Source organism: Phoenix dactylifera, chromosome 11 (genome assembly GCF_009389715.1).
Source record: "Phoenix dactylifera cultivar Barhee BC4 chromosome 11, palm_55x_up_171113_PBpolish2nd_filt_p, whole genome shotgun sequence".
NCBI lineage: Eukaryota > Viridiplantae > Streptophyta > Magnoliopsida > Arecales > Arecaceae > Phoenix > Phoenix dactylifera.
The window spans coordinates 11,421,019-11,437,057 of record NC_052402.1 but is presented as its reverse complement, the minus strand read 5'-3'; the positions used below and the strand labels follow the sequence as shown (position 1 = coordinate 11,437,057).

General features: G+C 36.6%; 1 protein-coding gene across 1 annotated transcript; it reads left to right on the top strand.

The window, feature by feature from the left end:
- The first annotated feature begins 280 nt into the window (after nt 1-280).
- LOC103713213 (28 kDa heat- and acid-stable phosphoprotein) lies at nt 281-15,639 on the top strand. Its single transcript, XM_008800061.4, has 8 exons — nt 281-583; nt 4,727-4,764; nt 7,233-7,301; nt 7,446-7,529; nt 9,329-9,363; nt 12,181-12,266; nt 14,375-14,440; nt 15,351-15,639. The coding sequence occupies exons 1-8, from the start codon at nt 517-519 to the stop codon at nt 15,383-15,385; spliced, it is 480 nt and encodes a 159-aa protein (XP_008798283.1). The 5' UTR covers nt 281-516; the 3' UTR covers nt 15,386-15,639.
- Nucleotides 15,640-16,039: the final 400 nt, after the last annotated feature.

The window sequence follows — 16,039 nt, the reverse complement described above, 5'->3', positions numbered from 1 at the left end:
GTGACCATCCTAGACCATTACCATGGTATAAGCAGCATGAGCAATGGGGGACAAGGGAATATGTGTTGCACTATAATTAAAACATGACCTCTTTTCAGTTTGGGCTTTTAGTTGGGCCTGGGTCAGGCTGCCATTCCATTTAAACAAACTTGAGACTTAAAAGATCTGGACTTGGCCCAAATCATTGGCCTCAGGCTGCCTGATCTCTTCTTGTTTATAAATTGCCCTTTTACCTCAGTAATAACCATAACCAACGAGCCTTGCCCTATTTATATGTCTCCATTTTCGAGGTAATAAATATTCCAACCAGGTGAAGAAATCGCAGTTAGATTAGATTTTGGTAAAATCCGCAGGAGGGAAGATAAAAAAGAGACGGGTGGAGGGGTGTAGGGTTTGGGAGGCCGAGGCGACGAGAGAGAGAGAGAGGGAGAGAGAGCTGTTCGCTTTCCATCGCCTCCAGAGATCGATTGGCGAAGCCTTCATCGTCCTTCTCGTCTTCAATCGTGCGTCTTGATCATGGGCAGGGGGAAGTTTAAGGGCAAGCCTACGGGACGCAGGAACTTCTCCACCCCTGAAGAGATGAGTAAGTCTTCTTTTGCTTTCGATCGCCGCACGTGAACCGGTTTCTTTGTAGATTTGTTCTTTATATTATTCCCTTAGGGTTTTGTAGATTTGTTCTTTTGTTGGATCTATACATCAGCTCGCAATCTTTCTCGCTAGATAGTGTTTGAATTTATTCTAAATAGTCGTAGTTTGATCTGATTGCAGACTTCAATTTACTACTTGCGCTGCAGTTTAGTATACATAGCTGGATATACCAGCGCGATGCACTATTTTTGGTAATTCTTGATGGAGATCGGGGGTGCATATCTCTTGGACTCAGCTGAAATTTTGGGGTAGGTGGGAGCGGTGCATGAAAGGGTATTTTAGGAGGTTCTTGGGACTATGAGCAAAGGAGCTCGCTGTTGGAGTATAGATAGCTTTGTGAATTGTGATGTGGTCGTTAAGGCAAGGGCTTGATTTTGCGTTGTAAAAAATTATTTTTGACAGAGCAGTATTTCGACTGACACTGATTCATATCATGCCACGTTTTGAGATCCTGATCTTGGCAGTTGCTATATTTTGCTGAATTTAATAGACATTGGAGCGTAAAAGACATGATTGTAGATTTAGGCAGTAATTTTTTTAACCAAGGAATACAGGTGGGTTTGGTCAATGTGGGAGACTTGGTGCTCTTTAGGTTTTGAAATATTAATCAGTAAGGTGAAATGTGAAGGAAGTTTGGAATCCATAATCAAGAGCAACGGCACTTGAGGGCCTAGATGCCTTTGTGACCTTAGTACAGTCTTAACATAGAAATAAGAGGTGGTTTACATAGAAGGGAGTGAAGACATGCACTCACATCTTCAAAAAGAATTTTTGAATTTCTCTTAGAAGGGAGAGAAGGACTCAAGGGAGTGAGGAAGTGAAATATTCTCCACAAGGAGAAAGACAATGAATTGTAACTGTATTTCTTTTTAAACAAATAAAATTTAGTGTTCTAGGAAGCAGTATTATATAACCAAAAGTGAACTGAAAACCCGTTTTTAGGGACTCCATAGTCTCTTCAATTATAATATGAACTAATAAAAGACTCTTGCAAACTAATCTTAAAAATGAAGAAAAATACTTTCTAAATAGGCCTTGTAAGAAAGAGTTTTAGAGTTCCTTTTCTCCATGTGTCGAGAAAGATTCTCGTGATTCTATAATTGCATCATGATCACTCATTTCCACATATCAAGACAGATTCTTGCAATCTGTAATTACAGCATGATCACTCTGCTCCATATATCAAGATTCTTGTTCTGTAATTACATCATGATTGCCAATAATTTAACAGAAGAACTCATTAGGTTAATTTTGAGTTTAATTACTTGGAGCAGATGTGGCTGCGATAGTGGTTCTGGGTGCTGGTGCTAGAAACTGGATATCTCGAAATACTTTAGAACAATAAAGCACTTGGGAATCAGGAATATGGATGAGTTTTTGGAGATTCCAAAACATGTGTGGCATCCTCGGTAAGAAAATAAACAGTGAATTAATAATCATATTTCAAGCTAAAACATGGACCTCTTGCTAAGAAAACCATCTAGTTGTGGATTACAATAATTTTTTTTCTTTTGGAAACAATGACCTGGACTCCTCTTGTTTAGGAATGATTAGAATCCTAGCAATCAATTAGTTTCAATGGTTTATCTTTCATACTATGTTGTTATTACCATCTTATATGGACGGAACTATATTCTATTTATGACTGGGAATGATTTAATTGGCTCCTTGATTATCTAGCTTAGGACTTTGTTCTTTGGTGTAGATTGGCATAGGAGGTGCTGTTTGTGATCCAACCACAAATAATTAATGGTCCAACTAAGAAATAAGATGGTGGTTCTCAAATTTTATGAGCATCATCATAGCAAGCATGCCATTGAGATCTATTTTGCTACTACAATTCTGTGGTTTCTTTTACTTTCTCTCTCTTTTTTGTCCTTGTGAAAATAGACTTCCTCCTTATTAAACTTCCCAAGATTGCCTATCTTGAGTTGTCATTGCTATTTTGATGGTCCTCATAATTTTAGTTGCCACATTGCCTTTTCCCTTCACTTCCTGGCCTCGCTCCCTGTGTTTGTATTTCACTCATCAAGTATTGTGATCATTGTTTAGATATTTTGATGCAAAACTTAATATGCTTAGATTTTGTTTTCGTAAAGATGATTTAAGTGGAGTCATGGTGGCATTAACTAGTGGTACACAAGAGATTTGTGGAGATAAGCATATTCTGAGCATCATGAATTTGTAGTTATAAAGAAACATTGAGATGGGAAGACATTGGCATAAATAGAATAAAAATAAAGAATTTCCCAATAGAGTTGTTCATCTTCAAAGGTGGTACTCATATATATGATATTACTGTGCTGTTAGTCGAATTGAGAGGGGCACAAGCGGGACTGGGCTAGGCAACTGGCCTTTTGAGGGCCAACAATATTGTACCAGAGGGGGACTCCAAGATTGTAATCTGTTGGATATCATGGCGTGTGACCCAGATTGAGGGTGTTTATCCTCTCTTTTTAGATATTTGGAGAATGAGTTCATCTCTGGCATCCTTTGAGGCTAGTCATATCTTTGGAGAGGCTGATGGTGCTGCAAACTGGGTAGACTTGTATGTTGCTAACCATGTGGGCTCTGTGATCTAGGACTCCTATGTATCCATCCCTACGCACTTCTATGATCTCTTGTTTTCAGACTCTACTGGTTGTATTGATTCTAGGGCTGTGTTAATTGCTGCCAAAAAAAACTTCTACATAAACATCTGACTCAACTCATTTAACTTTCTACTTTGAAACATTCTAATTAGCATGCCATAAAACTAGGGCAAATATGGATCCTCCTCAGCCTAATCTCCATCATATCGTGACTCTTACTGTAATTAAAACTGTTCGTTTTTTGATCTCATGCTTCTAACAAGGTGTTAAAAGATGTAATTTCAACTCTTTAAAGACTTAATAAAGTTAAAGCTGTAACAGATACTAAAAATTGCATAAAAATTAAGAAAGGGAAATAAATTTGCAGAAACCCTAGTTAGTGTAAGTGGCCTGTCAAAGTATCTTTTCTCTATATGGTGCTATTATTGAAAGATTGACTTATGATGACTTGTGTAAGATTGCTTTCAATATAAAAAATGAGTGTTTCATAAGTAGGCGCTACATGAGCCATCTGACAGTCAGGAGCAGTTAGCCTCTTGATGACTCAGATAGCTTTCGATTTTACTCAAGCTGTGATTGACTCATGGTAGTATTGTTTACAACTTAAAAACCTTGGCGATGGCTATGTATTTCTTTGGTTTGTGGAGATACTGATCTTGAGACATGGCTTGTCTCTGAAATTGCCATTCTTTAATGTCCAGCAACATCTTTTGCATGATATTTTGGACTTGAAATTTTCTTTTAGAAAATTTCATCATAACTTGCTTATTTTCATGTTTCAATTCTCTCCACTTGATACTATATGACATCAATGTAGAATGATCATATATTTATTGTATTTTTTTGTCTTTAATTACATTGATTTGCTAGTTATAATTGCTTTAGTATATAAATCCTTTTTTTTTGCTTCTTGTCATAGTGCCTCTCTCTCTCTCTCTCTCTTTCTTACCCCGTCCCTCCCTTCCTCCCTCTTGTTTGGTGCTGATATTGTCATTTTTCTTATTTTTTTCTAATGATGTGCTTATGGACAAGAATCTTCTTCTTAATAGAATATAACAGGAGATTGTCATGATGTCAAATTACTTTACTGTCTTTCTGGCTTTTAAGTGATGAGCAACAATTTTCATTCCACTGTATTGGTTATGGTTATGGTTCATGGGATATTGCTGGTGCATTTGTTTTATACTGACTTTTGTGTTAAATCTAGTAGCTTTTGTCCCTTGGCCATAAAATACAAGACAAAAAAAATCATTGCTGTTTAAGAGATGGTCACTATACTTGTGTATATGAGGTCAATAATTTTTGGATGGTCTATGAAAACTAAAATAATATCATATAAATCCTTGAAAGTATTCAACATATCATGTAGATGGAGTTGAAGTTACAATTCTTTATGTTCAAACTCTAAAATATTGCTTTCTATGTTGTGATTGTAGCAAAAAAATGTACACTCTTCTAATTTGTTATGCTTTTCATATCTATTGCAGTTGCTGGTACCTCAGCTCGTCCTCGCACCTTTAAAGCGGTTAGCACTTTTTCCCCTAATAAAAGCTAGAATCACATATCTTGTGAACACTTCTATGAGAAGGCATATAATAATTGTTTTAGTGGCTGTTTTCTTTTGACATCAGCAACACTGGTGCTTAGCTCTGGAGCCCCCCTTTTAGCTTTTTTTTTTTTTTTTTTTTTGGTGGCTGGGCAGGTGTTTACTACAACTGCATACCTATGTTAAAACCTATCAAAGAAGTTCATCACTACCACCACTACCACCACCACCACCATCATTTTAATTGTATATTTGGACCAATTTTCTCTCTTCTATTTTTGATGATTGCATCTAATTTCCCGCTTTATTATTCTTGATTAGAAAGTTATATGTCGGCCAGTGTGTACTAGTGAAAATGTTTCCTAATTATCCTGGAAGAAGACAAACAGTTCAAAGGCCTCTTTGTTACTTGCAAATTATAGAGAAAGAAACCAATCATCAAACATGAAACAAGTAACTGGGAACTGACTTCATTTCACAATCACACTGCTCTGTCCCCTTTCTGAGATACATTAGATATGAAACTTTTCCTTAAAATAATTGACCAGGAAAGACCTTGATATGTGAAGATCTTTTGAGCTACAAATCTGCATACAAATGTCAAAGTTGGATATGGCTAAACAGTGCCCTAAATTGCTTGAATTTTTGCTGCCCTAAAGTCTTTAGAACATAGTAATGATATTCTCTGAAAGTTTCTTGAATTGTCCTTGCCATTGTTGGATAAATGATTCTCCAAACTATTGCAGGATTATCCAATTAATCATGAAATATTCAATTATTATCAAATTTTGTGACTTTTCATCATTCATGATTAATCCAAGAAATATAGTGGATTAGAAATTATGATGCTATTTGTTATTGGCAGTGATTGTACTTTTGCTATTGCTCGTTATTCTTGCCTCTCCTGTATCTGTCACTAAATGTATAAATATGTCAACAATCTTGTGTTCTTTGTTTTTATTTTTGGTCCAGATTTATTATTATCTGGACTATTTTAAAACTTTTAAGAAATTCTTCTTTTTGATTTTTTGAAATTGTGAATCTTTAATCCCTGATGAATAATATTCCCCAATGCCAAGTTTTTGACTATGCTGAAAAGGTTGATCACTCCAATGCCAGCAATTTTGTGTCAACCCCTCCTATGAGCCAAGGGAAAAAGGTGTCAATGACAACAGAAATCAAAAGGAACATTGCCTTCTGATATATTCCATGAAAAGTCCACTCTCTCTTCTTCTCACCTCACAATAAAATCCCAACACTCAATTGGCCATGTAGGGGATGTGGTCCCAAATAAGTTCCTGTTCCAGGCAAAAGTAGCTGATGGTGTAGCAGTTCTTATCAATTCTTTTCACATGTCATACTCCCATCTTCCAAAGTCAATTTTGCTTGCAATGCCAATATTGATGGTCTGCATAATTCTTTGTCAATGATTATGCAATAGACCTTGGTTGATTATACAGCAAAATTTGACTTGGTTTGAAACAAGGCTTGTCGAACTAGTACTAGGGTCGTACTGGCCGGCAACTAGTTTAATATGGTATGGTTTTGTACCATACCGTGCCGGAGCATACCAAAACAGGGAGAGGGAGGGCGGGAGGAGAGGGAGGATGAGAGAGAGGAGAGAGAGAAGGAGAGGGAGTGAGAGAGAGTGGCCGAGGAGCTTCAAGTCATCACCCCTTCAGATTTGGCGACAGGGATCGAGAGAGAGGGGAGAAGAGAGAGAGGGCAAAAGAGAGAGACTCACTTACATGGGTGAAGGAGATGGAATCGGCACTCGATAGGGATGGAGGGGACTGAGCGACGGAGAGGATGCATAGGAGCTTCGAATAGGAGCTGCTTCGAACATTAGGGCTTCGAATGGGAGCTTGGAACGGGCCGTATCTTATAACCTGAACCGATTGGCTGATCCGTGCCAGTAATCGACTGGTCTGGTTCGATACGTCCTGAACCATGCTGAACCTTCGGCATTCATTAGTCCAAACTTGGATGCTTTTAACAATTGAAGGCTTTCCAAGCTATATAGCGAAGGTCTGATTGCAGGAAAGAGCTGTGAAATAATTTGACTGATGAAATTGCTAGGAGAGATGTTTTCAGTAATTAGTTGTGAGATCTTATGAGAGTTTTAACAGCATATGATGAAGGATCTGTCATCCAATTGAAGAAAGTGTAGGATGACTCATTTGGAAAGTGAGCTTGTAGATAAGCAACCATATGCTTGATGATCTCTTGTTAAATATGATTTTCTTAATTCTATATTCACTTGACTGTAGGATACCTCACGCGTAGACTTGTTGAAGTAGTTCAACAAATTACTTGCACACCTATGTTGCTTTTCACAAAATTTCTTGTAAATTTTTAGTGGTTATAAATGGTATAGCATTTCCTATTCTCTGGTTGTTGGATCCTGTACATCGAGTGCAAATCATTTGTTTAATATTCTCATTCAGGAGGAGGCTGAAGACAAAGAAGAGGAAACTGAAGAGGAAGCTGAAGATGATTCTGGAGAAGAGACCGAGGTAGTGACCTCTCGTGATCATCATGTTTATTGCTGCTGCCATGCATTGTCTGCTATATTAAATATCTATTATATGATTTAATTTTATGTATTTATCCTATTTGAATTATAATACTTGTTTTCAACTGCTTTTTAATGATGACAGAGAAGGAAAGGCATCGAGGGCATTATTCAGATTGAGAATCCAAACTTGGTAAAACCAAAGACTACGAAAGCTAGAGAAGCTGATGTAAGTAGGACAGTTTCTTCTCAGATTTTAATTTCTTATGCAATGCTTCTTTCTGGCATATGAAATTTTTCAAACTTTTTTTTTTATCATTGACTAATTCTTTCCCCATGTTCTGGATATGCTGAAGTTCTCAAGGTTCAGTTAAAATATGCATCAGAGTATAGTTGTATATTTTTCACAACAAGCAGTGATTGAAGTACAAGATAATGCAAATCCCATCTTTTAAAGACGTTTTGGTTCAAATTGACTGATTAATATGACATGTATTCTATATATCCTAGAAATATGCATCTGTGATATTCCCCTCTGTGAGTGGTCTTATGCTTCTTTTCTTTCCAACCTTATGAATTCATGCTGTCTTTTCGGATTTTCTATTTATCAATGAAATGAGGAGGAAACTTAGAATGATTAAGCTGCATTAGATTGTTGACTTGCTTTCTTCACTTTGTAACACCTGAAATAGAGAAATATCTGATTCTTTTGCTCTGTGCATGCTTGATAAAGTACAATGGAGTATTAGAGTACTCAGTGGACACTACCAAAAGGGTGGGGGGGTGGGGGGGATTGCATTTGGAGGATTTTGATATCATGGTTATTGTGTGATGTAATTCATTGTACGGGGTGGGTCTTCATGTCAATCTAGAGACCGTACCTAATTTTCAGAATCTTGTAAATGAGGGTGTTGGAGGCACAATGCCTCCAATTTTATAATTAATATCACATGTTATGCACATGCCTTTTTGGTGGAATGAGGCGAAAGAAGGGTTGGACGGGAGAGAGAAATCGCTAACAGAAGCGGATGGTATGTGTTTGTGTTTGTGTGTGTGTGTGTTTGTGAGAGAGAGAGAGAGAGGGGGGGGGGATGGAAAAGCAGAAAGCTAGGGAGCGTCGAACTCGCAAGACTAGCTCTCATTATGGAGTGGAACTTGGAGAATGGAGAAGCAGGCAAGCAGCTCCCGGAGTACACATTAATACTATAGTAGTGGAAGATGTCTTCTAGCCATGTCATTTCCAAAGGTCACAAATATCTGATTTTTTTAAGTGATGGGGTGGCAATGGGCGGGGTTTAGTTGGATTTGTGTTGGGTTAAAAAGCGTCAACTCATTTATTTTATATGGACCTATGGTTGAGATGCCAACCCAATTAGGGCTTCATTTCTCATTTAAATACCTTAAAAAATGAGAATGCAGAAGGGGCAAGAAGAGGGGATATTTTCTGGGCATCTAGATGAAGTGACAAAGAGTTGAGAATAAAGTGGAAAAGATAACATGATGAATCCTGTAAATGTTGTTAGTATTTTTTTTCCCTTGACCATTAATTGCATGACCTTTCTAATCATCCGTACCATGCTTTGACTAGCCCATGGCCTAGTTCGGTATCACTTCTATCCTAGAAGCCTAGGATTGGGTTTTGAGGGTCTTTCCAACCCATGGTGACCTGAGGAGTCTCAGGGACAAACTCGAATACGACCCATTTATAATGGGGTTTGTCTGTTACCCAAACCCAATTTTTTATTCCAGAAAAAATAAACCTTACCCAAACTAGTTTATTTCAGGCAGGTTGGCATGTTTGTGTCAGAAATTGCAACTCCCAGTCTCCATCCTATACATGGGCATAATTTTTTAATAAAATCAATTTATAGTCGAAAATAATATTCTCGACATAATGCCTATGGTTCTATTTAAATGACACTTGCTTTTTGTTTTTGCCTATATGTAAAGATGTACTTACAACAATTTTGGCACTAGTTTATCAATTCTATGTAAATCTGACATGCATATTTTTAAACTGACATGCAGTTGGAGAAGACAACTGAACTCTCAAGGCGTGAAAGGTGTGTTGAAGAAGCTACTCGTGTATCCTCTTGAGGACTATTATTTTCATGAAATCTGATAGTTATATCTGTCTATATAATTGGTGGATATAGCATTACTTTTTTTCTGAGTTTTGTTTCTTTCATTTTGCTTTATTTAGTTATGTTTGATGTGATTTAAGTTTCAATGCAATGTAGTAATACTCAGTATGATATGTTTTCATACTTTTAGTCATAGCTAGCGATTACCAATAGGTACTGTAGAAGATTGCTGATATTAGTTGGAGTCTCTTTTGTTCTAGTCAGGACATGCAATTCAAATATTAACTTATCATTCATGTAAATGTTTTGAATTACAGAGTGAATAGGACTTGAATGCCTAAGGTTAAAAGTGGCCTAAGCTTATTTTTTGAATTACATAAAACCTTGCTTCTCATTACCTAACGAACAATTGCTGTTGTGCACCTGTAAACTAGCCCATCTATGTTTATCGTCATAAAGACCCTCTATGGTAGTCAAAATTTTTATAAAGATGAAAGCAAATTAAAAAAATTTGTATAGTTTTTTTTTTAGTAGAGTAACTTGTAGAGAAAGCTTTAGAGTAACTGATTAAGTAAAGCTGGGTTATCATATTCTACTTGCTCTTTACTATTTCTCCGAAAACTGCTGCCCCAAAAGGGGAAAACATTTTAAGCCCCTTAGAGAAGTTTTTGGCCCTTTATTTTCTCCTCAATCTTTGAAGATCCCCCTCCGTTCTCTTACTTTCTTAGCAACCAACAAATTCTGGCAAGTGTTGGCATGATAACATGTTGGGCGCTTGCACTGAGCTGGTTTCATGCTAGTGTAATGTGTTGGAAAGGCACTGGCACAGATGCATCACTGCTGCAATACTGTGCCAATTAGTGATGCATATGTGCCAATTGTCACTGAAATCCATGATAAGAAGTTCAAAAGTTCAGTATAAGTGATCAAGGTGAATTAGACTAATCAACAACTAATTAATGGATCATTAGTAATAGAACTGTAACAAGTATTTTGAAGTAGCAGTCTCCTCCAATGATAATGTTATGTCATAGGAATTACAAACAATGCCTGAGATTATTTATTCTCTTTCAATTTATGGTGTAAGTATATCCTGATCATATGTGGAGCGTTAAATGTATGCTAATCATGTATAGATTTCTCAATTTCCTGCATTCATCTGTGAAATATCATAAAAATAGAAGAATGAACTTCGAACTTGGAGAATTCTTAGTACTTCAATCAACAAAAGCAGAAGAAAAATAAATGGAGTTTGCATAATAGGTGGCACGCTCTTGAGAAAATTAAGAATGAGCTGTCACATAGTTTCCTTATTTAAGATAGCAAATTGGCCTGAAACACCTTTGGCGAGAAATTTACCTCTGATAAGTAGAAAATTGGAGTGACTCTCTATAATAATAGCTCCATAGCATAAAGGTACAAAATAAACAATGAGAGTGCAAAGAACTGGATCATAATTCTCTGTTTTTGGTTTTTGTTTTTGAGACCCTATAATTTTTGGATTGTTTTCTCATATATGATAAGCTTTATAAAAAATTAAAGTTGACAAATTAAACAAATGATTAAGACAAATTGATAATCTGTACTATACAAAGACTTGCAGGGGCCATTGTAGTGAATTACAATGTAATCGCCTGTCGCTTGATACCTTAAGATCTGTTGAAAGCTCCGTTGCATAATACCAAAACCAAAAATTGCAGCCCCTGACTTGTGACGAAAAAGAATAACATAAAAAGAAATGGAGTTGAAAGTGTTGGAGTCTTGTGAAAACCAGAAACTAGAAAGAAGCCACCAAAAAATTGAAGTGACCAGGTAATCTAGTACCATGTATTATGATAATCATTATCAGGTTTGGAACTTTGATTAATATCGAATTAGTACTAATGATGGGCTGAGTTACTATGGAGCATGTTTGTCTTTAATCATAAGAAAACAAGCTCTTATTCTTGCTTGGAAATGTTTGATGTGTCTCCAACCTTCCACTTCATGAACGTTAACCCTTTCTCTATGGCAATATACCATATCCTGATTCATCTTACAAATATGTATGATCAGAAATATGGTATAAGTTACAATAGTAATATAGTTCAAATAATGTAGAAAATTGTAAGGACTAAACCAAGACAATTTTTTTTTGAAACAAAGAGCCGGGTAGAATTAAATATTGTAGATCAAACAATAAGATGTTGGTTAGTGGAGCTTTACTCGAATAAAGATTTGATAGAGCTGCACCGCTGAGATGGACTCAAACTAAGCTAATGGAATCCATAGAATAAGAAGGGGAAAATAGATTCAGCTTAATTCAAAAGGTTATGTATAACTGCCATTCTACATTAGCATTCCCTGGATATTAGAAATGTGTTCATTTGTCCCCCCATCCTTTTGTCTGGAGAACAGTTATTGTCTGTCAAAATGCTGTAAATTCATTTTAGCTTTAAATCCTGCTTAGGTTTTATCAATTTAGTATATTGGTATCAATGACTTTTCTTTGTGGTTTCCAACGTGATTTTAGCAGTGAATATAGTCTTTGAAAACTAGGCATCAAATGAATGGTAATTTCTTAAAGATCTTTTTGAAAATTTGGCATGAGCTTTCTTGAGCACCACGCATGGTTGATTTATCCAAGTTTTGTGATGTTTAACTTATTGATCCTGCCCTCGCCTGATTAGGTGTGGGCTTCCACGTGTCCTATGTTTCGAAAACAAACCAAAAAGAAAACACTGTATGACAGGCATGCTTTTTTATTTTCTTTTCCTGTAGCAATTTATACTTATGACCTTTTTTTTTTGCTTATAGGGAGGAGATAGAGAAACAAAAAGCTCATGAGCGGTACATGAGGCTGCAGGAGCAAGGAAAAACAGAACAAGCTAGAAAGGATCTAGGTAAAATTTATAAAAGCTTGGCATAATTTTATTTTCCTCTTTGCCTGGTGGTTATGTTGAAGGGCACCATTTGTCATGCTGATGGCGTACCAATCTACTTGTTCTTTGACTGTACATAACTTGTTCAGGCAAATACAGATATTGTGTTTCTACATCATGTTACCTAGCCATAAACTGCAGAAATCACCACTAGTAGTCTTCTGTTTCATTATGTGTTTTTCACAAAGATCTGTGCTATTTGTTATTCATGCTACTTCAATTAAAATATCAAGTAATTATTTGTAATTTTACAAGCAGACTGTGATGACAACTAGAAACCTGAGACACGGTCAGCAAGTCAAGTAAGATGTAGTGAGTGACCGTGACATCCTTGTATCCTTTGGTTGTAGTAGGTTTAGGTTGTAATGTAATAGAAATTTAATGTAAGCTGGGTCTAGTTTGGGAGCCTTATTCTAGAATGTGTTAAGTTTAGGTTACGTCAGGGTGGTAACCTATTACAAATATTTGTGTTGGGTTTGGATTGGGTTGCTTGAGTCATCAACCGAATGCCAACCTGACTTGAAATCCAGTTGATGTTTTTTCCATCTTAGGCTTGACCCACAATGGGAGCATATCCACCCACCTACCTGAAGTATGGATTGGTTTGGGCACTGGGGCTAGATTTGTCCTTATTCTAACACCTGAGGAAGACCTCAAGCATGAGAAGGTTTTGTTGGTGATTGGTTAAGGTGGATAATGATATGACAATAGGCTAAGAATATGAAGATTTTGAGGAAGGTGATTTTATTTTTGAATGAGTTTTTTGATTGTTAGAAAGGAAGTGCTTCAAAGGGGAATTCTACTATAGAAACCAAATACCTCAAGAGTGTTTGAGGGTCCTGGAGTGCATGGCCTTCTTGGCAAATAAAATGTGGAGGTTGGGCAGCAGGCTACTCTAGGTGTGAGACATGTGGATGCCAACAGATTGTCCTGATGGAGCTTTTGATGCAGTATCATGGTGGAGGCTTTAAAAGGCTATGAAAATTGGTGGCACGGATGGATGTACGAGTTTCGTGTAAAACTGGTTAGATTTCAGGTTTTTTGCGTACTCTATATGAGAGGGAATTTGAGAAGGTTGGTGGGCAAATGTAGATTATTGAATTGTTATTCAGATGAATACGAGGTTGGCTTCTCTTGGAAGCTCATGGGGAGAGATTGTAGGGAGCTGAAAGCTATATTCCCCCAGATGTTGTATTTGGCCACTTTACAGCAAATAAACAGTAAAAGGAAAGAAAAGAAGGATCGATAGAGAAATTGAAGATGGTTTTCTTGGCTTATATCTCTAGTATTCTTGAGTGTTCTAGCTATAAAGAATGAACCTAATTGTTGATGATTGGGAGGAACCGGAGTATAGTCCAATTGCAGTTTATGAGGAAGCATAATTGTGGGTTTAGGTTGGTAATCTACCGACAAAAATTCTGGCAGATCTCTGCTTATTGAATAAAATCAATATTGTTGTGGATTTACTGCATGTACTTCTTCTTGAAATTTGTTTTGATAACTGCTTCATCTTGGTATGCATATTATGGCTGTTTCTGTCATCACTTTTTTGTATTCTACTTCTGATGAAAAGTGATTTCGGAGTACTGCAGACGGTTTGGTTATTTTTAACTAATGAATCAAGTCATACAATTTGCTATGCTATCTTAGGTTTCAACAATTTGTGACCACTTATGAAGAGCCTTCAATGCATCTTGGTTTTGAAGTCTCATGGATTTGTTAGATTATGATCAGTTGGATGAAATCATATTATAGATGTCATGGCCTTCATTTTGGCATGGTAAATTATTATGCTAGTTATGGTAAAAATGAGCATTAAAGGCACACCATGCATGTATGCTCTTGTGCAGCATATGTTTATGTATCTGCATACATGACTGTGGTGTGAAGTGTGCATGTCCTCCAGAACATCCTTGGTAGGAGCTATCTTGTAGTTTAAAGTCATATATTGCTATGCAGGCAACACTTGTTCCTCCTTTTGGTAACTAGAATATTTACTTACCACTTGACATTAACCATCTATGCTGCAATATGTCATAAAGGCTCTTATTAGCTTTAATCTTATGCAGAACGTCTAACCTTAATACGACAACAAAGAGCTGAAGCTGCAAAGAAGCGAGAAGAGGAAAAGGCTGGTATGATGCTGTCTATACCATCAGTTGTCTCATTGTAATGCATTTCAGGAATGTGGTTTTTTGCTTCGATAAGTGCAATCTCACCTTGAATATCTAAATTGTTACATGATCTTTTTAAAATCATTACTGAAATTATAATCATGATCATTAGCAATAAGCTTCTTCCCATCTACTTGTAACTGGCTTTACAAAACTTATTCAAGATCTATCCTCAATGAACTGCAACATTTTTTAGATCCTTCCTCAAGCAGTACTATATTTCAAGTCTTGTACTCTTTTGCAGAGACTGACTTGCAAATTGTAGTTCTCTCATGGGCATGGTTTTAAAAGATGGCTGCCTTTGCTATCTAAACAGTCTTTCTAGTAACCCAGCTTAAAAGTATGATGGATGAGATTGATTTATAAATAATTAGTGCTAGGTCACCAAGTTGATACTTCTCATTTACTTTCGATATCTTATTTGATAAGTTATCTTCCTTTATTAGATTTTAACTATCCTTTTAGGTTTCTCTTTTTAATTATTGTTATTGTTATATTTTAAGTTATCATTTTTGGGCTACCTTGACCTAAAGGACCTGCCTCAGTGCACAACTAGCACCTCGGTGCTAGGCAGACCCCTTGTTCACTCATCTGATACCTAGAGTTTTAAAATACTGCTCATGGCCGGACCAAGTATACTGTTCGTCATTGTCTCCTATTTTCATTCAAGACTTTAGTTTTCCCAATTATGCACCATTGTAATTTTAACTTTGGCGGTTGCCCTGTATTCGCTTCAAATAGTGTAATCCATGAAGTGCATCTTGTAGGCAAGAATCTTTGTTGACATTTTTGTCTTGCTTGACACACAAATGTATGCTTGCACATGCCCAAGTGCATCATATTGAGACTGATTGATCTCTTATGCTGCCAGCCAAGGAACAGAAGAAGGTCGAAGCTCGCAAGTGATTGCACCTTCGTCAAGGAATGATACTTCTCACCACAAAAAATTGCTTGTAAAGTCATCTGAACCATCTTTGTTGGTCAAGTGCAAAAAATTTGATACGTCAGTATGCTTCATTTGACTTTCAATAACTATGCTTTTTCCACTTGGGCGTCTCTTTATTATTTATCGAGAGCCGAGGGAAACCAAAGTCAGTAATTTGGGTATTTGTTGAAAATGATATCAAAATATAAATGACCAGTAAGCTAAATTTGGAAGGTGCTGTCCCTATGGTGCTCTTGGTGATGCTTCACATGTTCTGTCAGAATTTATCTGTGTTCTCTTCTTATTAGACTTATGAAAGCTGCAGCTAAACCAGGTTGTTTACCAGTTGATCTGTGTGATCCACTGGTCAATTTTTATTCAGGGTCTTAAATTTCAAGGCCCATCTCACAGGTTGTTCATGTAATTAGCTTGTAAACTGGGAAAAAAAAATTGGTTGCACGTAGCTCTGAAATGCCTCTGAAGTGTTATGTTCGTTCGAACATCAATGGTGATCTTATATCGGGAAATAGTTTATAATAGCTTTTCCTTGAAATGGATATGCATCACATAAAAAAATTTAGCTGAAATAAATATGTCTTACTAAACTAAACATTATCCTTGCTTTATTTTCTGAC